Source organism: Notothenia rossii, assembly GCF_949606895.1.
Source record: "Notothenia rossii genome assembly, chromosome: 1".
Taxonomy (NCBI): domain Eukaryota; kingdom Metazoa; phylum Chordata; class Actinopteri; order Perciformes; family Nototheniidae; genus Notothenia; species Notothenia rossii.
In genome coordinates, this window is record NC_136912.1 from 31,658,540 (window position 1) to 31,676,841 (window position 18,302).

An 18,302-nucleotide genomic window follows, 5' to 3' on the forward strand; every position below is an offset into this window, starting at 1 on the left:
CCTGGCTTTAGGGGTGGAGAGACATTTCCATGCCAAGCGAGCGCCTGCTTGACAATAGCATCTCACTTGGTCCCCGTGTGTCTCTCACCTCTCCTGCTACCACTCTCTCACACACCTCACATTGCACTTAGCTCTCCCTCCACATGTTCTCCCCTCCTCTCTTTTTTTGTGTCTTGTAAATGGAGAAACACATCAGGGATTCCTGTTGTTATGAGCTTCATCTCTCCTCTGCTGCTGTTTGTCGTTCCGTTCCCCCACCCCCCTCTGCCTCTTCCTTTTTTGTGTCTAGCAAGGTGTGCAACAGCGGCAGGCAGCTTTCTTAGTTTTCCTGTTTGATGCACCGTGGCACATTTCACTGGAACAAGCCAGCGCTTCCCGGGAGCAGAACTCATGCCTCGTGTCAGCGCTCCATCTCCTTGCACTCCACCACTCTCACTCATTACCCTCTCTCCCCTGTGCGCCTCCTTCGCTTTCAGCCCATTCTGCTGGAAAGATACGGAAATTGTACATTCAGACGTTCACACATACTCACACTATCTCACATTTACAGACGCACGGAGCTGACAAGTGCAGCCTTTACAGTCACACACCACACCATTTATTCAAGTTCTCAAAAAAAAAAAGACTTGTACAAGGTGTACACAAATAAAAACGAACAACCACACAAACTCACACAGTCATGTTCGGGCCCTTTATCCTTTCTTGGTCATCTGTTTACGGAGTGTGTTGCCCATTTGAGGGAGAATTTAATTGAAACTGAGGCTAATCTGATGATGGCACGGAGCGACGGAGCCCCCTCGGCCCTGCATCACCTCTAGTCAGTTTACACCTTGTAGTCCTTGCACTTAAAACCTTGCTACTTCATTTCATGCCTCATGGTTCAATACGGCGCTGCCCACTCATACATGTCACATTGATTGTTAATCCGACATTTGATATGCACCGCGCTGACTCAGTTCTGATTTCTTGTTTGTGTCCTCCCTCCTCCTCGTTTCTCTCTTCCCACCACTAAAATTGCTTTCCTTATCTTCCTCCAGGATGGATATTACTCCCACCGGCCGAAGGAGAAAAATAGAGTGGACAGCAACAACGAGAACTCTGTACCCAAAGACTTTGAAAATATAGACAATAGTAACTTTGGCGCGCGCTCGCAGCCCCACCGGCAGTCTGTGGGGGCCACCAGCAGCAAACAGCAGCGGGAGCATCTGCAGGAAAAAGCGCATGCCCAGCAGCAGGCCTGGCGGGACACCTCCCCGAGCCGAAACTCCAACGAGGTTCTGCCTGTAGGCCACCAGACGCTGGCGCTGGGAAACAATGCCTCCCACCATGGAGGTGTTGGGGGAGTGTCACAGCAACACTACCGTGCCTCACATGCCCAGCAGGCCGAGTCACAACACAGACATCAGTATCCGCACAGGAGGCAGGCAACCGCAGCGCCGCTGGAGGTGAACTATGATGAGCCGCCCAAGTGTGAGATCAGCGGGAAGGAAGCCATTTCAGCTCTATCCAGAGCCAAGAGCAAGGTGTGCCGGCAACAGATTGCAGAGGTGTACTGCAGACACAAGGAAGGGCAATTAATGCCCGAGAAGGTCACTCGCTACTGCCCTCTCGAGGGTGAGTCCATCATTTGAATTAGTTTGATTGATTATTTGATTTAATTTAATGCAAATCGTTAGTATATGTGGTTTGGGCAGTCACTTTGTATTTTTCACACAAATCGTATGACAAAATGGGTCGATATCTATCGAGATTCCTAACACCTGAGGGCACCTGATTTTTGAGTTCCAAGTGGTTGGATGTGAACGCGTTTAGTGTGTAAAATCGGATACAACCTAAAGTATCTTGCTATGACATTTCATAATGTATAAATAAGCAAAGTTGCCTGGAATGAAAAAAGAAAATGGGGATTGATATGGTTTGGATCATTACCATACAAGTACCAAACCATTACCCTCCCAAGTACTCAATATAAATTGAGTTTATTCAATTTGATACTTTTTCGCCCTCTATTTCATGATCTTTGTTTGAACAATGCATTCAGTCGTGTAAAATTCCACCACAGAAATATGTGATATAACCATTTCCAAAACTTAGCTTTACTTTTAACCATTGAAAAATACAAAAGTAACCACTTTGGCAGAAAGGTTTTGGGTTATGTAAGACCCTATTGCTTAAGAATCTGGTAGAAAATGGCTTGTTAGTAGAAGTACAAGACCCTAGATTTTTTATATTTGATATTTTCCAAACGATTTTTGGCAGATGCCTTTACCAATATACAGACATGTTTTTAATGTTTTTTTCCAACACATTTTATAGAATATAAATTATCTACAGTTAATCTCCAATATTGGATTTGAAAACCTTTCCACAGCTTATATCAAAATGTTGAGTTTCAGTTTCTTTTTCATAGCTCTATTTTGACGTCTTACAAACAAAATGTTGGTTCAGTTGACACCATTTTCTTATTTAGCTCAGTGGACGAAGAAACACTTAACACTGGGTTAGAGTTTCTGTTCAAGGCATTTCTTCTGAAACCCATTATGTACAGTATGTATGCACTCGTAATATTTTAAGATGTCCCAGTTGGGACACAGGAACCAACTGTAACAGCTTCCTACTGTTGTGCTCCTCAAACATTTGGTCATCTCAAATCAATCATTTTTTCCTTGAGTTGATGAGGCAGACTCACTAAAATAGAATCTCCTGGAAATGAATGCTAACAGGTTATCAATGTCCGCTCTTCATAAAGTTTGACATTGCATTGTGCTCTCATTATTTGCTCTTACTCTCTGCAGTAGTAAATTATTTTCAAAGAAAACATCTTATTCTTGTCAAAGGCAGCAAATGCCTTTTTTGCCAAAATATAATTAGTGGAGTAAATTGTTGGAGAAAATGGGGATGCTGCTTTTCTCTCAAGTTGGTTTCCAATTTTCATTTATTTTGTTGGGTTGGCCACAGTACAGAGATGATCTTCTTTTCTTCAAGCTGGCACACACAAACACACACACGTTGGCTTCCTTTTCTCTATGAAATGATGGACATCTGCAGTCCGGTTGTGGATCTGTAAACAGAATATGCTGCGGCTGCCGCCGTCGGTGGGCAGCTCACATCAGCAACCATGTTGAAGTTAACAGAACACACACACACACGTACATTTACACACATGGGAGTGGACTGAATGCTGCGCGGACAGCAGGGAAGGAGGAGAAAGCTATTTAACATCCTGCCTGTTCTACTTCCCTCCCTCTCCCCTGTTTTTAGAGCTCGATGAGGCACCGTGACTTACCAACTTTTGTACATTTCTCAGAGCAGTAGAATTATTTCTGTGCCCAAACTACTGCCATCTCACACAGCAACGCATCATCCCACTCACACTGACAGTTTGATCAGAGGAGACAAAGAAATTGAAAAAGGTTTTTCCCTGGTGGCGGGCTGCAAAAACACGACAGTTAAATTAAATCACTTTCTTTCTTACTCTCGGCCTGCCTGCCTGCCAATGTGTTGTCTCTCTCTCTCTTCCCCTCCTCTGTTCCACATGCCAATTCAAGTCCTAACCTTGTTAGCAGAAAATTGTTCAATTTGGTTTGATCGGTATGCCGTCCTTGAGGCCTTGGCTAGATTAGCAATTGTGATAGCTCGGGTATTGGCGTCATTTAATACAGCAGGAACATGTTTAATCTATTTGCCTCCCATATGCTAACTTGCCTAATAGTAATGTGACTGCGCTGCTCCCGCAGGAGTGCTGGCTGGCAGTGACCTTTCAGCAATAGCTTCAACCTAACGGCCAACACATTTGTGTAAAGAATTTGTGACACACCTAAAGACAAACCATACTGTGAAGTTTAAATCATGCCTTACGAGCTTTATAGCTTCTTTTACTGTTTCTCAGTGTCTTTGATTATTTTTATCCGCTGCTCTCAAAGCATCATTTCACACCACAACCGTCAGCTGTACGCAGCTTGATGCTCAGTTAGTAAAGCATTTAGCTGACAAAGAGCCACATATTTCGCTTGGCAGGTTGTTGTCGTCCAGCATCTTGTTGAGTGAAGGTGTTAACTGGAGATAGGAATGTTTTACACATGGAAACTGCCTGTCAAAAGACTGTATCCCGCAGGATACCGAAACCATTTAAAGGTTATCATGTAGCTGGTTAACTAGTTTGCCCTGTTTTTGCTGGATGTGTAAATACAAATAGGCAACTTTTTGCTAACGTTCTTAATTTCAACTCAAGAGGGGATAATATTTCAGTGTTCCTCCAAGTGGCCTTTATTTCAGCTTTACATATATAACGTACTTTATTGAATTTCCCCACTGCGGATCAATAAAAGTGTAACATATCTTTAAAGAAAAGGAAATTAAGTGTTTTATTATATTCTTAAAAATCAAACCCATGGATATGATTTATGTTTGCCGAGCTGGCTCTGCTGATGTTTCGATGTAGCAGACGCCATCCCCGAGACATTTCCAAATGCAATTTGGAACAAGCCCTTTGGGATAAAGCTCAGCTCTTGTTCTAACCTCTCATATGAGCAGTTAAGATGGAGGGTTGGTAAGAGCCCGAAGTTACACAAGATGATGGAGGAAGAGAGCGGGGTGATAGCAGATGAGGGAGACGCAGTTTAAAAGATTGATGGCGATGGGAAGCATGATGAAGAGTGATGAGTTCAAGAAGAGGGCTTCTGAGTTTTTTTTCCTTTGGGAAAAAGGCCCGCAGTGCCTTCAGGTGCAGAAAAATACTACATGTCAAGCTCTTCTGCAGATAAACACACATGCTCGACAAAACTGACAGTAAAATGTAAGTTCTCTCTCTCACACACACAAACACACACACACACACACACACACACACACACACACACACACACACACACACACACACACACACACACACACACACACACACAGCAGTGCTCATTAGTTCAGCTAGCTAGCATAGCACACACTCTCAAAGTGCTTTGTGAAACGACTGGCCAATTATCCGTGTGCAAAGCAAACCAGTGAACCTTCTTAGCTGGCCACCAATTACCGCTCAATCTGATACGGCTCACAGCAGATTTCCCCCATGAGCTGTCACACACACATAGACCTACACACACACACATGCAGAGAGAGAGAGAGAGAGAGAGAGAGAGAGAGAGAGAGAGAGAGAGAGAGAGAGAGAGAGACAAATAAGTGGGTAATAAGTATGAGTGACTGACAGGAGCCACAGCCAATTGGAGTCAAGGGAGCCTGTCATTAACCCAACCTTGTGGTCAACCTTTAAACAAAGCCATGTTGGACACCTGCCCTTACATTTGAATGAATGAGATTAGTTAAACAGTGGGGAAGAGGCCTTTTAGCCGGTCGCTGTCGACTCATAAAGAGCCGACATGTCTGACACTCGCCTTTAACATTTGAGTAATTACAGGAGCCTCAGGGCCAGACTGGGAGAGGAGCCGGGAGGGGTAATTTGTTTCAATGTGCGCTCAGGGGAATAAACACCCATCACCTCAGAACTCCCTTACTGTAGCTTCATCTACTTCTTCAGCACTGCAGGCTCTTGGGAACTGAAGTCCCAAACTAAAGTAATTAATATACTTAAGGCACGTTCTGTAAACAAACATGTCTCATAAGCTGCATGCCCACATTTGCTGTAATAACTGAGGTTAAAAACAAACAATGTGTGTAATGTAACGTTGTGGGACTTGATCATGCAGAGCTGCCTCGATAAACTTTTTCTTCTCAAGTTTTGAAGTGCAATTGTTTGTCTTAGTGCGGTCTAGGGTGGTACAAAACCGCACAATGGAGCTATGTGAGGTTACCAGCGGCTCTTCACAGATTGTTGGAATTGTTTAATTTGATAGTGGCTTGGCAGGCCGCGACCAGGGCGGTGTTTGCTTTGCATGGTTATTGTTGTCATTTGTGTGACATCCAAGGCATCTTCTATGAGTTTTGCCTGAGAGGAATGATGGCACATTGTCAAACAGTGCTACACCCCGAAACCCCGGAGGAATCGTTTATAGGATCAAAAGGATCTGAATGAGGATAGTAGTTACAGTGTGTAAGGGTTGAAATTGTCATGGTTCAAGTTCAATCACTGAAGAAAAACCGATAAGAGATTTTGTGGTCATGCTTTTTCCACAGTAGGGCTGAAAGAGCTGTCGGACTTTCTTTTACTAAGTTTGTTTTTTATATCTTGGTTGTCAACTTACTTGTGTTCCTTGTGCATGACATCTGATGTATTCTAAAGGATAGTTTGGTTTCTTTAAAGTGGATTTGTATGAAGTAGTTATCTATAGTCAGTTAGCTACCTGACTGTTGGCCTGCCTTACAAGCTCGTAGAAGCATACAGGAATACCAGCATGGAAATCAATATCAGATTTTAGGTACACTATTCTTTCCGAGGGTGCACTGAGGCAGTTAAAGCTATCTATGGTCTCTTTAAATCTACCAGATTCCACAAATATTTTACCTTGCGGTTGGTCTATCACTGCTTCAATTAGTTAGTTTTACAAACCAAACAATCAAGGCAGCATAGAAAAGCAACCCTCTTGTTTGCAAAAAGCAAATGTTTTTATTTTTCAATAGAGTCTCGTTGCCTTGGTGAAAGCAAAGGTAAAAGATTCAGTTTGACAGGAAGGTAAAGCAGCAAAGATATTTGAAATATAGCCCAGTTCAAACTGATTTTGATCTATTTGTAAGTCAAACCGTTGCTAAAGTGAAACCGTTGCTACAGCCCCAGATCCAAACTATCCCTTTTAAAAGAAACACAAGTTATAAAATCACAGCCTGCTCAGTAAGTGTTTCTCAAACCATAATGGCTACATAATAGTCCTATATTATATCTTCAAAAGAGCATACATTTAGAAATATAGGCACTTCCCCAGTTCCGACTGTGGCAGGAAAGACAATGTAAAATATCGACTTTATGTTCACTTGTTACATAGCAGTTAAGTAATATGAATATGCTAATCATACCACTCTGCTACTTACCGTGTTGCTGAGCAACCTTGTTTTGAAGCTATTTCCCTTATTGTTTATTGAAAGAATGACATTTTATTACTATATTCCTTATCCCTCATAGATATTTATAGGTGCTCCCCCATTATACAGTAACATATGGCGCTGTTTGTGCAGCCTCTCATAGATAATCATGTAAATTACAGATTTGATTTGGCAATCAAACATGCAAACAACCCCTAGTTATATTACTGATGCAATGCTGTGTGAACATGTCGTTAATACAAGATGTATGTTCCCTGGTGTTGTTACATAAATGTTGTCTTATCTTACCTTACAGGTAAAGCCAATACTAATGTCCAGTGGGATGAAGACTCTGTGGAGATCTTTCCTATAAAACCAGTCAGAATAGCATTTGTCCTGGTGGTCCACGGACGAGCCTCCCGCCAGTTTCAACGCCTCTTCAAAGCCATCTTCCACAGCTCGCACTACTACTACATACACGTGGATCAGGTGAGCACAGAGAGGGGACAAACATGATGTACCTGCAAATCAATCGTTTCATAGATGGAAGTTTGAATAGACTTCTAAACTTGGGGGTCGGTAAAAATTGCTTCATGTAAGAATTGATGTTCTAGGATTCTTAATCGTTTCCCAATTTACAAAAATCAAAATAACTTATAAATTGCTTCTGATGGACAGTAACCCTACACATCCAGCCAAAGTTGTGTCACATTGTGTGATTGGTTAAAAACATTGCACTAAATACAATTTTTACAGCGATAATTTGAGACATCCCACCAAATATCACTATTATAATAAATGCAACAGGCAGCATTTCTTTTTTCATTTAAACTGTAGTTTATGCATGTTAAATATGAATAAATGTGAGCTTTTTTGTGTTAGAATTACTACTATGAATTTATGATAGCTTATTTATATATAAAAACTATTTTCTTATACTCTGCTTTCATGGCATCATTTTCCATACTGCATTTACTAACAATAAGAGTAGATCATAAAATAAACTCCCTTATGTATAACACATTGTTATTCGATACAGGAGATACTGAAAGATTTACACTAATTACAATGTTCTTTGTTTGTCAATAACATCACTGTCTTGCTATCGGACATTAGATTAATTAGAGTGTTTTGTTCCAGCGCTCCAACTATCTGCATAGGCAGATTCAAGCCATGGCTGCCCATTATCCCAATGTGAGGGTGACACCCTGGCGCATGGCCACCATCTGGGGGGGGGCCAGTCTGCTGACCATGTACCTCCGCAGCATGGCCGACCTGCTGGCCATGAGGGACTGGAGCTGGGACTTCTTCATCAACCTCAGTGCTGCCGACTACCCCATCAGGTAACAGAGAGGTTTTTTACAGCAACTGGAGTTTAGTACAGGGTTGTAGTGGAGATCTGACTGAGGTTATTTATATATATTAGATTAGATTTTTTTATCCCAAATTGGATTTATTTTTATCAGAGCAACATGTAAATTGTCCATTACACATGAGTTAGACATTAAATAAAATAAGATAAAAGAGAATAGAAAAAAGATAAACAAACATAAACAGTAAATATATATATATCAACAGTAGAACAAATATATAAATGGATTTTCTAAGGAATACTCAATATAAAATATACAGAATAAGTAAGAATACTCTATATAATAGACCAATTAACAAAAGTTATATAGATAGGATACTATATACATTACAAAAGTGTGCAGAGTAGTAATTTTTTTTTAATTAAGGTTAAAATTGAGATGCAGTGAGGTATTGTGAGTACATTATGTGCAAATGTTTCTGTTAAAGGTGGAGTCAAGAAAAGAAAAAGGAAACTATGAAACTGTGAGTTCTCTGCTAGCCTGACAGGAGAATGTTCCTGTTAGGAAATGAACTTAGGTGTAAGCAGTGTACAGTTATATCTGTGACAAAGGCACAACAATAGCAGAGCACTTTCAGCCAATATGCTAGCAGTAATTCAATACACACTGGTATGGGTTCCTGCGGTTAACTGTGAGCTTTAAATAAAGAGTCACTCCACACCAAACAGATCAATGAGGTAGAACCTCTGCTTCTCTCAAACACTATGCGTTCACACCTTCTCTTCGAATACCTGCTCCTTTGCTCACACTCCATTGAAAGGGTTACATGTTGAACTGATTAGAATTGAAACGCACGGGGTCAATACCTATCGACGCCCCAGGCCTGTTGTCTACTGTACGGTACTAAAGTCATCTCCACACCACTCCAAAACATCCCCTTAAAGAGGCTGTAAAATGTAATTAAAGCCACTAAGTGTACGTGAACTGGACATGAATTCATGGAAATGGCCTATTGGACGAGACATCTTGTGACAATTATTATTTTTTGATTTTTTTTGGCGAGTTTATAGTCCTTTGGGGAGTTCAGGGTCTGCTGGGTTTTTGATGTAGCTCTGCAGCAGCCAATTAAAATCCTCCTATTAAGGGGAGAGTTATCTCTTCTGCGCAGCCAGATGTCCACCAGTTGAGTTTAGACAGGCTGTAATGGCCGCTGGGCAGAAAGAAGCTGGATCTGATGTCTCCACAGCTGGAGCGAGGATGCATGGGCAAATGTGGATTGTATTCAAAGATGGGTTCAGTCTTGTTATGTATGGATGTTTTCACATATACCGATGAAGTTCAGCATCTGTCTGTGTACATGTGTGCATATTTTATCCTGTCTGTATGCCTGTCCGTACGTCTGTCAGCGCATGATTAAAGGTATTTGCGAGTGCATGAACCGAGACACTGTTTTCTTCCCGTGTTTTGCATCCTCATTTGCATGAGGGTGATGTTGTTGTGAAAAAGGCTGACAGTGAAGGTTTTAAGCCCCATCTGTTGGGAAACGGAACGATTGATAGAGGGAAAGACGGAGCCGAGAGACAGAAATGACAGGGAGAGACGAGGAAGCGAGAATAAGCAGTTATAGGAAAGGAGAACAAGAGGAAACCGCCTGTTTTAGATCCATGCAATTTAGAAATATGTAAATGCAAATCTTGTATCTTTGCTTAGCAAGTGCATTCAAAACCACAGCTAGATTTGACTGTCTATTTACTCATTTGAACTGTGGTCCTTTTAAGTGGCAGGCCGGGGTTCAGACCTCTGTTCTAGGGGGCTTCCTTCTCAAGTCTCCTCAAGCAAGAAACCCAAACCCACTCAGCTGTTTTGTCGCTGATAATCCTCTCTGATTTTCTTCGGAGACATTCCCCCTCGAGAATAAACACAGCATTACATTGTCATTATGAACTTAATATAGCACACTACTGCACGGAGGAAGAAGAACGTGTTGGAATAAGCAGATGCCTCAATCACACCTCAAGGTGCTGTGTCCAAAGTTTACATTTACACCGAGTTCTCTCCATGACTCTCTCTAGGTCGTCCTCAGACGAGCCCTCCATCGTCGCTTCCAGTCATCCCGGTTCATGACTCCAATGTCATAAAAAAAGAAAATATATCCTGAATGTTCATCAGTCTTTCCTTACAGGGTTAGAGTTTGGGTTAGTGTGCGCTAAGTGTTCCCTACAGTTTTATATTGCCATTAGAAATACATCTCAAGCAGGAAAGTCGTTCTATTATCTACGATCTTTTCTCCAGTCTCCATCAACAGAAACTAATTTTCCCTTGCAGACCTCGGGAGCCGCTGGTCTAACGCTTCGACCATCGATTTGTTTATTAGTATTATTGTATGACTTTGGTGAATCAGAACCAACCCTTGAAAACACGGAAGTCACAAAATAACCCAAACTAACTAACCGATCAAGGTAGCGGTAGACTAGCATGTTCTGGGAGGTAAGAACACAATATTAGTCAATGTAGTCTGCTGGCATTGAAAGGTCTGTATAAAAGAATGGCAAAGCCGGGAAAATATTGGTCTCTTTTGTAAATAAAGCTTACACCTAAACAGCTACTGATTTATTTGTAGTTGGCCAAAATAAGGCTTTGTTGCAGCCTTTTCCACAAGTATAAAGCTTTACTACTGTACTGCTACTCCCTTCTTACTCCAAACTGGCCGTCATTGACTGTAGGTAATACACTGACTTTGAAACACCGCAAAGTTAAGACCTATGAGAACTCTCTTAAGAGCAGTTTAAGTATTTGTGGTCACATACTTTTCTTTTTTGACCAAACAGTAGGCACTAAAGGTGTGGGGGGGTGGCACGCTGCCCTGACTGCTGCTGTTGTTATCAGTGGGACTGGAGACATGGATTATTTCCCCTCTAATTCCCTGATAATGTCTGTCCTGCCGCATGGATGGCTCTCAAAAGGCAAACCCAGAGCCCCTCACACCAGCACAGGGGCTGAGTCTGCGGGGGGATGCTGTGTGTGTGTGTGCCTGTGTGTGTGTGTGTGCGTGTGTGTGTGTGTGTGTGTGTGTGTGTGTGTGTGTGTGTGTGTGTGTGTGTGTGTGTGTGTGTGTGTGTGTGTGTGTGTGTGTGTGTGTGTGTGTGTGTGTGTGTGTGTGTGTGTGTGTGTGTGTGTGTGTGTGTGTTTCTGTCCAGAGAGGCCAGAGGATGAGTTACACGCTTGCTTTGTCAGAGTGCAACCCTCTTTCCCAGCTTTAATCTACACAGTCTCCTTCTTTTACCTCTTTCTTCTCTTAAAAGCCCCTTTCATAGACTTCAGAGCGGCTTTTAAGAAGTCTGAGCTTTGAGCTTTTGAGACAATGACTGGTTGCAGGCGTCGTATCGTCTAATCTCTGTCAGTTTGTCATCTCTGTCTCGGGGAAAAAGTTGTATCTCATATTTTGGCTTTGTTCCATAAGTGATAGGTGACATTCCCTGCTGTGAAAAAAGCCTGTATTAGAACTATATCAAAAAAACAAGAAGTAGTAAAAACAAGAAGTATTTTTAAATTAGGTTGCAGAACTTTTTGCAGGTTGGACAAACATAATAAATAAATAAAGCAACACTGCTCTGTTAATGCATTCATAACCTGTGATCCACTGGTATTCCCCTCTAGACTGGTATATTGAAAGTCTTTTTTATATGAATGCATATAATTGATTTACCAGTTAGACCATGATAGGGAAATAGTGGCACAATCTTGAAGTGTACCTTGCAGTGCTATTGAAAATGTGCACATTTCATAGATACCAGGCGGAGTTGAAGCTCACGGCAGAGTGTGTGTTACAGTAATATGTGCGTGTGAACACCGCTGTGAGACAGGGCAGCCACAGGGCTGACAGTAAGCAAACTAGACCCAGTGGACGGGGTGACCACTCAGGTGGCAAATCTGGAGCTTGACATGAATTCCCCTCGCTCTGTGTGTGTGTGTGTGTGTGTGTGTGTGTGTGTGTGTGTGTGTGTGTGTGTGTGTGTGTGTGTGTGTGTGTGTGTGTGTGTGTGTGTGTGTGTGTGTGTGTGTGTGTGTGTGTGTGTGTGTGTGTGTGTGTGTGTGTGTGTGTGTGTGTGTGTGTGTGTGGCTTCGTGCCTACAAGCATTTGTGTGCCTCTGTGCCTGTACATTGTCTGTGTGGGAAGTAGAGACAGAGAAGCCTGAATGTGTCTGTGCGGCACATCATCAGTTAGGCTTTATGGCTCAGGACCTCCTAAGATAAGCCCCCCAGGCTGTGAAATTACTCCTTGAAGAGAAAATGACATTAATATGTGCTTGTCCCTCCCCCCAATGATCCTCAAGCTTTTTACCAGAGCCTCGCTGCTCTTTTAACGATGCAAGCCAAGCCATCATGAAAAGCTCCACCACAGAAGAGATGTTAGCGCCATTGACTGTGGCGTAGCCCGCGGAGCCAAGCTTTTAGCCTGCCGTGTGAGAGCACGGGGACGGCTCTATAAAGGAAGAGCAGCATGGAGTCATTCATCAAAATCATGGATAGCACAATCTTTTGTATAATCCTAAATAGTTTTAACGGCGTGAAGGGGCTGAGGGTCTGATGCTGGGCAGCCGATGTCTGTGATTGTGACTCAAAAACGTGTTTTGCTTATTCACACTGATATTTGAACTTTACTGTGATGAGTTTGTTTGACCTGCTGAAGGTCTTGAATCTGAATTTGATGACATCACTTCTAGATTGGAGAGAGTCATGGTCCAGTATGCAACTTGTGCAAAGTCTGATGTGGAAAACGGAACATATAGTGACATACTATATGTAGTGAATTTTGGAAAAATGTAATATTTTCATTGAGGGAGATAAAATAAGCTTTACATTGCCAGACCCTAATGGCAAATGCCATTTATCATGTTCTTTCCACGGAGTGTTATCCACAGGCGCAGACTGGACAGGATTGGATAGACCTTAAATATAAGAGCAATGTAACATGTGGCTAAGTGATGAAAACATTTAAACAATATGAGTTATTTCACATTAAGTCCTTGTTCTTCCATTTCAGGACCAACAACCAGCTGGTGGCCTTCCTGTCCAAATACAGAGACATGAACTTCATCAAGTCCCACGGCAGGGACAACGCTAGGTGAGAAGCACATTTTTTAAACTTCATTTTAACACCCTAACCTTCCTCTTCACTCTGTGACTCTCTGGCCTGTCTGGTTCCCTCACACACAGCAGCACCTAAGCACCACGCCGTACTCCTGCCACATGGCGTGGTCACTGAATCATAATACAATTAGCTCCCATCTGTGGCTTCATTAATTAACCTTCTTGGTGGCGTGAGCTAGCGAGGTCATTGCCAGAGCGGCTTCTTCCTGCTGCCACCCTCTAATTCCTGCATCATCACAACACTGCGACAAACCAGTCATCGCTAAACACCGTGGGCAAAAAGAAACACCCAAAAAACACTTGAAAATCCAAAGATATATTTATTTTCAGCATGGATGCATGAGTCAGCGTGACTCAGCAGTTCCTTTTTCTATTTGCAGTCAACAGTATGTGAGTGCTGTTATGTTCCTGATTTTGTTTAGTTTAAACAACAATAATGATCTCAGTAATCAACCTCTATGTGCAAATGCGATTTTAGTTGCACCATCATTTTATTTGCACTATTTTATATATTCTTTCTTTTATGTAAGTATATTGACAACTACAAACCCATCTGTTGTTCTTATATCTTGTCCAAACCTAACTCAAAAACAAAATTGAAGTGCTTAAAGGGGTTTAGCCCTTTTAAAACTAATGCACCAGCACTGACAGTGGTTTTGTTTATTTTAAGCTAATGTACCTCTGAAGAAAAACATGTTTTATTTAACTGATTATTATCTTTTTGGATAAAAGCGTTAGCTAAATGAAATGTGATATTGTATGTTGCATGTTCGGAGTTAGCCTGGGGCCTAAAATAAGATTTCCATTGCCAACAGCTACACAGAAGCTTGTGTGCCGAAGACAAATTATCTATTCTACTAAATCATAGAAAAAATAAAAAAGTATAATTCATAGACACAAAGATAAACAAAATGAGTAGAAGTGGGAGGGCTGAAGCATAGCTTATGGGAAGTAGCCTTCCCGTGAATCATCCTAATATAACATTGGCATTATTGTGTCATAAACGTATAGAAATTAAGGAGTACAAAGAAATAAATTGAAGTTAGGGAAAAATTAGTAAATGCATATATACAGGTATGTATATGAAAACTAGATATAGGGTCATTTTCTGCACATGTCAATAGCATTTGACTATCTTTTTTGAAAAGGAAAATGCTATATATAAAAATATATATATGTACACATGTACTTGGCAAATAAATAATAATAATAATATATGCATATACACATTGTGGACACTTATTTTCAAGTGACTTTTTTTTACATTCATATGTTCACACAACATATACATAAGCACCATATGTTAAGGTGTATAAGTACACAAATGCACTCATATACACCAATGCAAATATTACAAGGCAATTTCCAGTTCTGAAATAATAATTCAACCGCATAAAGATGAAAATAAATAAGAAGGAAAAAATAAATAAAAAGTAATGTAAACAATATTAAATAAATAAACAAACTGAGAAGTTAATATTTCTAAAACAAATAATTGATTCTGGGAATACCCAATATTTGTTAGCTGGAGTAATCTGCAAATATTAATTTTTTTAATTTAGTTTTGAATTGTTGATGACAAGTAATACTTGAAAGGTCTGTGTTAAGTCCATTCCACGTTCTAACTCCGATTATGGATAAGCTCTGTGATTTGATGGTTGTTCTACAGGGCTTGCTACACAGCCAGTTAGGATGCTTAGTTGGGTATTTCCTGACTGTGCTTTGGAACTGCTTTTGAATGTTATTAGGCATTTTGTTATGGAAAATGTTGTGCATAATCAGTACTGTTCTAAGCTTTACTGTCAACACATTTTAATAGATTGAGTTTTTTAAATATGGGGGTTGTATGTTCATATTTACCAACACCACAGAATGAGTGCATTTCTAAAATGTCTTCCACGTATGTTTGTTTAAGCCACAAGGTCGACACATCAGTGTTAGTCAGCGTTCAGGTAACAGAGGGATCAGTCTGACCCGGCTGACCAGAATTTGACTCCCTCCATCAACACTCGATCCGTCAGTAGGACTAACACCATCCATTATGCATACAGGGTGTCACTCGGCCTGTTGCTGGTTAACGTGCAAATGACACATTTCTCCTGTCGTCTCAGGCCAAGGATAGGACAAAGATTCTGCTAAAGTAAAGTCATTTTGGGATGTAATGTTTAAATACTAACATAATATAGATAAGGGTTTAACCCCTGAACCCTAACCCTGAAACTCTTTTTGCTCCTGTCACATTTTACTCATTTCCATGTATAGTCCTGCTCCTCTATGGATACAACACAATAAGGGCTGGATGAAGGAGAACTCAAAAATGTGTTTTGTGCAGGACAACGCAGTAATCAAAGAGAAAAAACTCAACTTGAATTTCTTTCATAATTTATTTCGTGTCTTACCAATATTGGAGGAAATGGGGGGCTCCACATGCTGTATAGAGTAAACAATTTACATGTTTACAACCACGCTAGCCCTTCACTCTGTGCTTTGTGTCAACAGTCTGTAGTTCAGTCAAAGTTTTGCTGCGTTTTTCTCACGTCACTGTCGGTCGAGTTGAGTGATTAATGGCTCTTTGCAAAATGTTATATTTTCTACAGGACCTGGTTAGGACAAAAATGTATTACTATTTACATGTATTATTATAACTTAGCATAGATATGGTAATTAGTTTGCTGATGGAAGCCTGGATCACACAACATGTGTTCAAATACAATCAGAAAGTAGAAAATATATTGTAATATCGGACTTTTCTTTACAGTTTAAAATTTTTTTTGCTTTTGGGCTTAAAATATCAACATGACAAATCTGTAATCTCTCTTTGTAGAGTTGTGTCTAGCTGAACATACTTTACAGCACATGGGGCCAAATCCGGCCCGTGGTGGATTTCATTTCGGCCCGCAGGATAATTTCTAATTACTATTAGATCTGGCCCGCCGGTATATTGCACGCACACCTTCACTCAACCCTGAGGATCTCCTCAGCTCAGAGCCTGAGCCCAAACATTGATGAACTTGCACCCAAGATGAGATGCCAAGTATCTGGCTTGAACTAGCATCACAGAGCAAACTGATTTTCAATGGATGTTTCCTTCTGCACTTTTTCTCTTGAGACAGCAGGGCATGTTTGGTTTTTTCTTTGAGGGAAATTGTTTTTGTGAAGCTGTTGTTGGCCTGTGGAAAAATGTAATCATAAGAAGCTGCAGATAGAGCCATAAGAAATGAATGCAACTGATTATTTAATGTTTAATGTTGTTTTTATAGGCAATCATTTAAGCTTTGTTAGTTCCAGGTTTAATATGTGCAATAAGTTCATTTCAATAAGTTTTGCAATAAACATTGAACCAGTCCGGCCCTCGACTAGTACCCATTTTTTTTATTTTGGCCCACTGTGTATTTGAGTTTGACAACCCTGCTTTATAGTATTCTCTTTTTTAGCTCACCTCGTTTTTTAACAAATTTTCCCCCTGATATTATTATAAGCATTCCTTTTCTCCCACTGGAAGAGGACAATGTTCACTGAAGTCCACAAAGGCCTCTTGTGACAGGCACAGATCCGCTTTTTATTGGAAATTAAAAATAGAATTGGCAAAAAATAAAAAATAGCTTTTGATTATACACAAATGTCCCTCTAAATATAAAACAAGAACTAAAGAGTGCTTATTTTTATGCAAATGGTGATTTGAAAGTCTAATTTTCACCTGCTTGCTTGTTTGTTTCTCTTACTGAAAAATAAAAGTTCTCATTGTTTCGTTTATTTAATTACATTCAGCGGGGTAACCATATGTTTGCGTGTGCTCGCCAGGTTTATCCGTAAGCAGGGTCTGGACCGTCTGTTTTTCGAATGCGACACCCACATGTGGAGACTGGGCGACCGTAAAATCGCAGAAGGCATCTCTGTGGATGGAGGGTCCGACTGGTTCCTCCTCAACCGCATGTTTGTGGAATATGTCATCAACTCCAAGGACGACCTGGTCACCAGCATGAAGCGCTTCTACGCCTACACTCTGCTGCCGGCCGAGGTAACACACATCTACACTCACCACTTTTACAAACACACAACTTTTACACATTCAAGTGTTTCTTAACCTTCAACTCACAGGCTTTGCTCTTCCCCTTTGTCACGTATAGAAACAGAATACACTTTTTACTTATCATTGCTGTATTAGATGTGTAGGGAAACTCATAGGCAGAAATAAAAGCATAACATGAAAGCTGACTTTCCAAGCGTATACGAGAATTGGAAAATAGCTGAAGTCGCTGCTACTCTATTTCCTCTCTGTGAATTTAATGTTGAAAAAAATGTGTGCTACTTTCTAATATTGTCTTTCTTTCTCTGCCCTCTCCCTCTTCCCACGTCTCCCCCACCAGTCGTTCTTCCACACAGTGCTGGAGAACAGCGCCCACTGTGAGAGCATGGTGGATAACAACCTGCGCATCACCAACTGGAACCGCAAACTGGGCTGTAAGTGCCAGTACAAGCACATCGTGGACTGGTGCGGCTGCTCCCCCAATGACTTCAAGCCTGCCGACTTCCACCGCTTTCAGGTAAAAAACAATAAGGTGGAATAAAAAATGTGGCTTGCCAATTTTCTATAATTAATTATGCGTCCAAAAGCAGGGCTTCAGTACAGAGGTACTGCTAACGTCCTTACAGCCCTGTGTGGCCTTTATTTTCGAATTTTCAGAATCTGATTTTATTTCTTCTACGTTGCATCTCTGAAATAGTAGAAAAAACGAAATGGCTGCAGGCAAACCCTCCAAGCAAGGACAATTGTACTGCAAAAGACAATGCCAGTGAAACTGAATTGATTAATAGGCCTTTATCTCAAGGGCACAATACAAACGTTGTGTGAAATGCTGGAAAATCTATATACAT

The 18,302-nt window shown here is 41.0% G+C and overlaps 1 protein-coding gene across 2 annotated transcripts in view; it reads left to right on the top strand.

Moving 5' to 3' along the window:
• Positions 1-18,302, top strand: part of xylt1 (xylosyltransferase I) — a 97,914-nt gene that overhangs the window by 53,612 nt on the left and 26,000 nt on the right. For both annotated transcript variants that reach the window (XM_079682775.1, XM_079682776.1), the window contains exons 2-7: positions 1,038-1,614; positions 7,280-7,452; positions 8,104-8,306; positions 13,321-13,401; positions 17,229-17,445; positions 17,795-17,971. In XM_079682775.1, the coding sequence (XP_079538901.1) occupies positions 1,038-1,614; positions 7,280-7,452; positions 8,104-8,306; positions 13,321-13,401; positions 17,229-17,445; positions 17,795-17,971 (1,428 nt within the window). The remainder of the gene's footprint in view (positions 1-1,037; positions 1,615-7,279; positions 7,453-8,103; positions 8,307-13,320; positions 13,402-17,228; positions 17,446-17,794; positions 17,972-18,302) is intronic.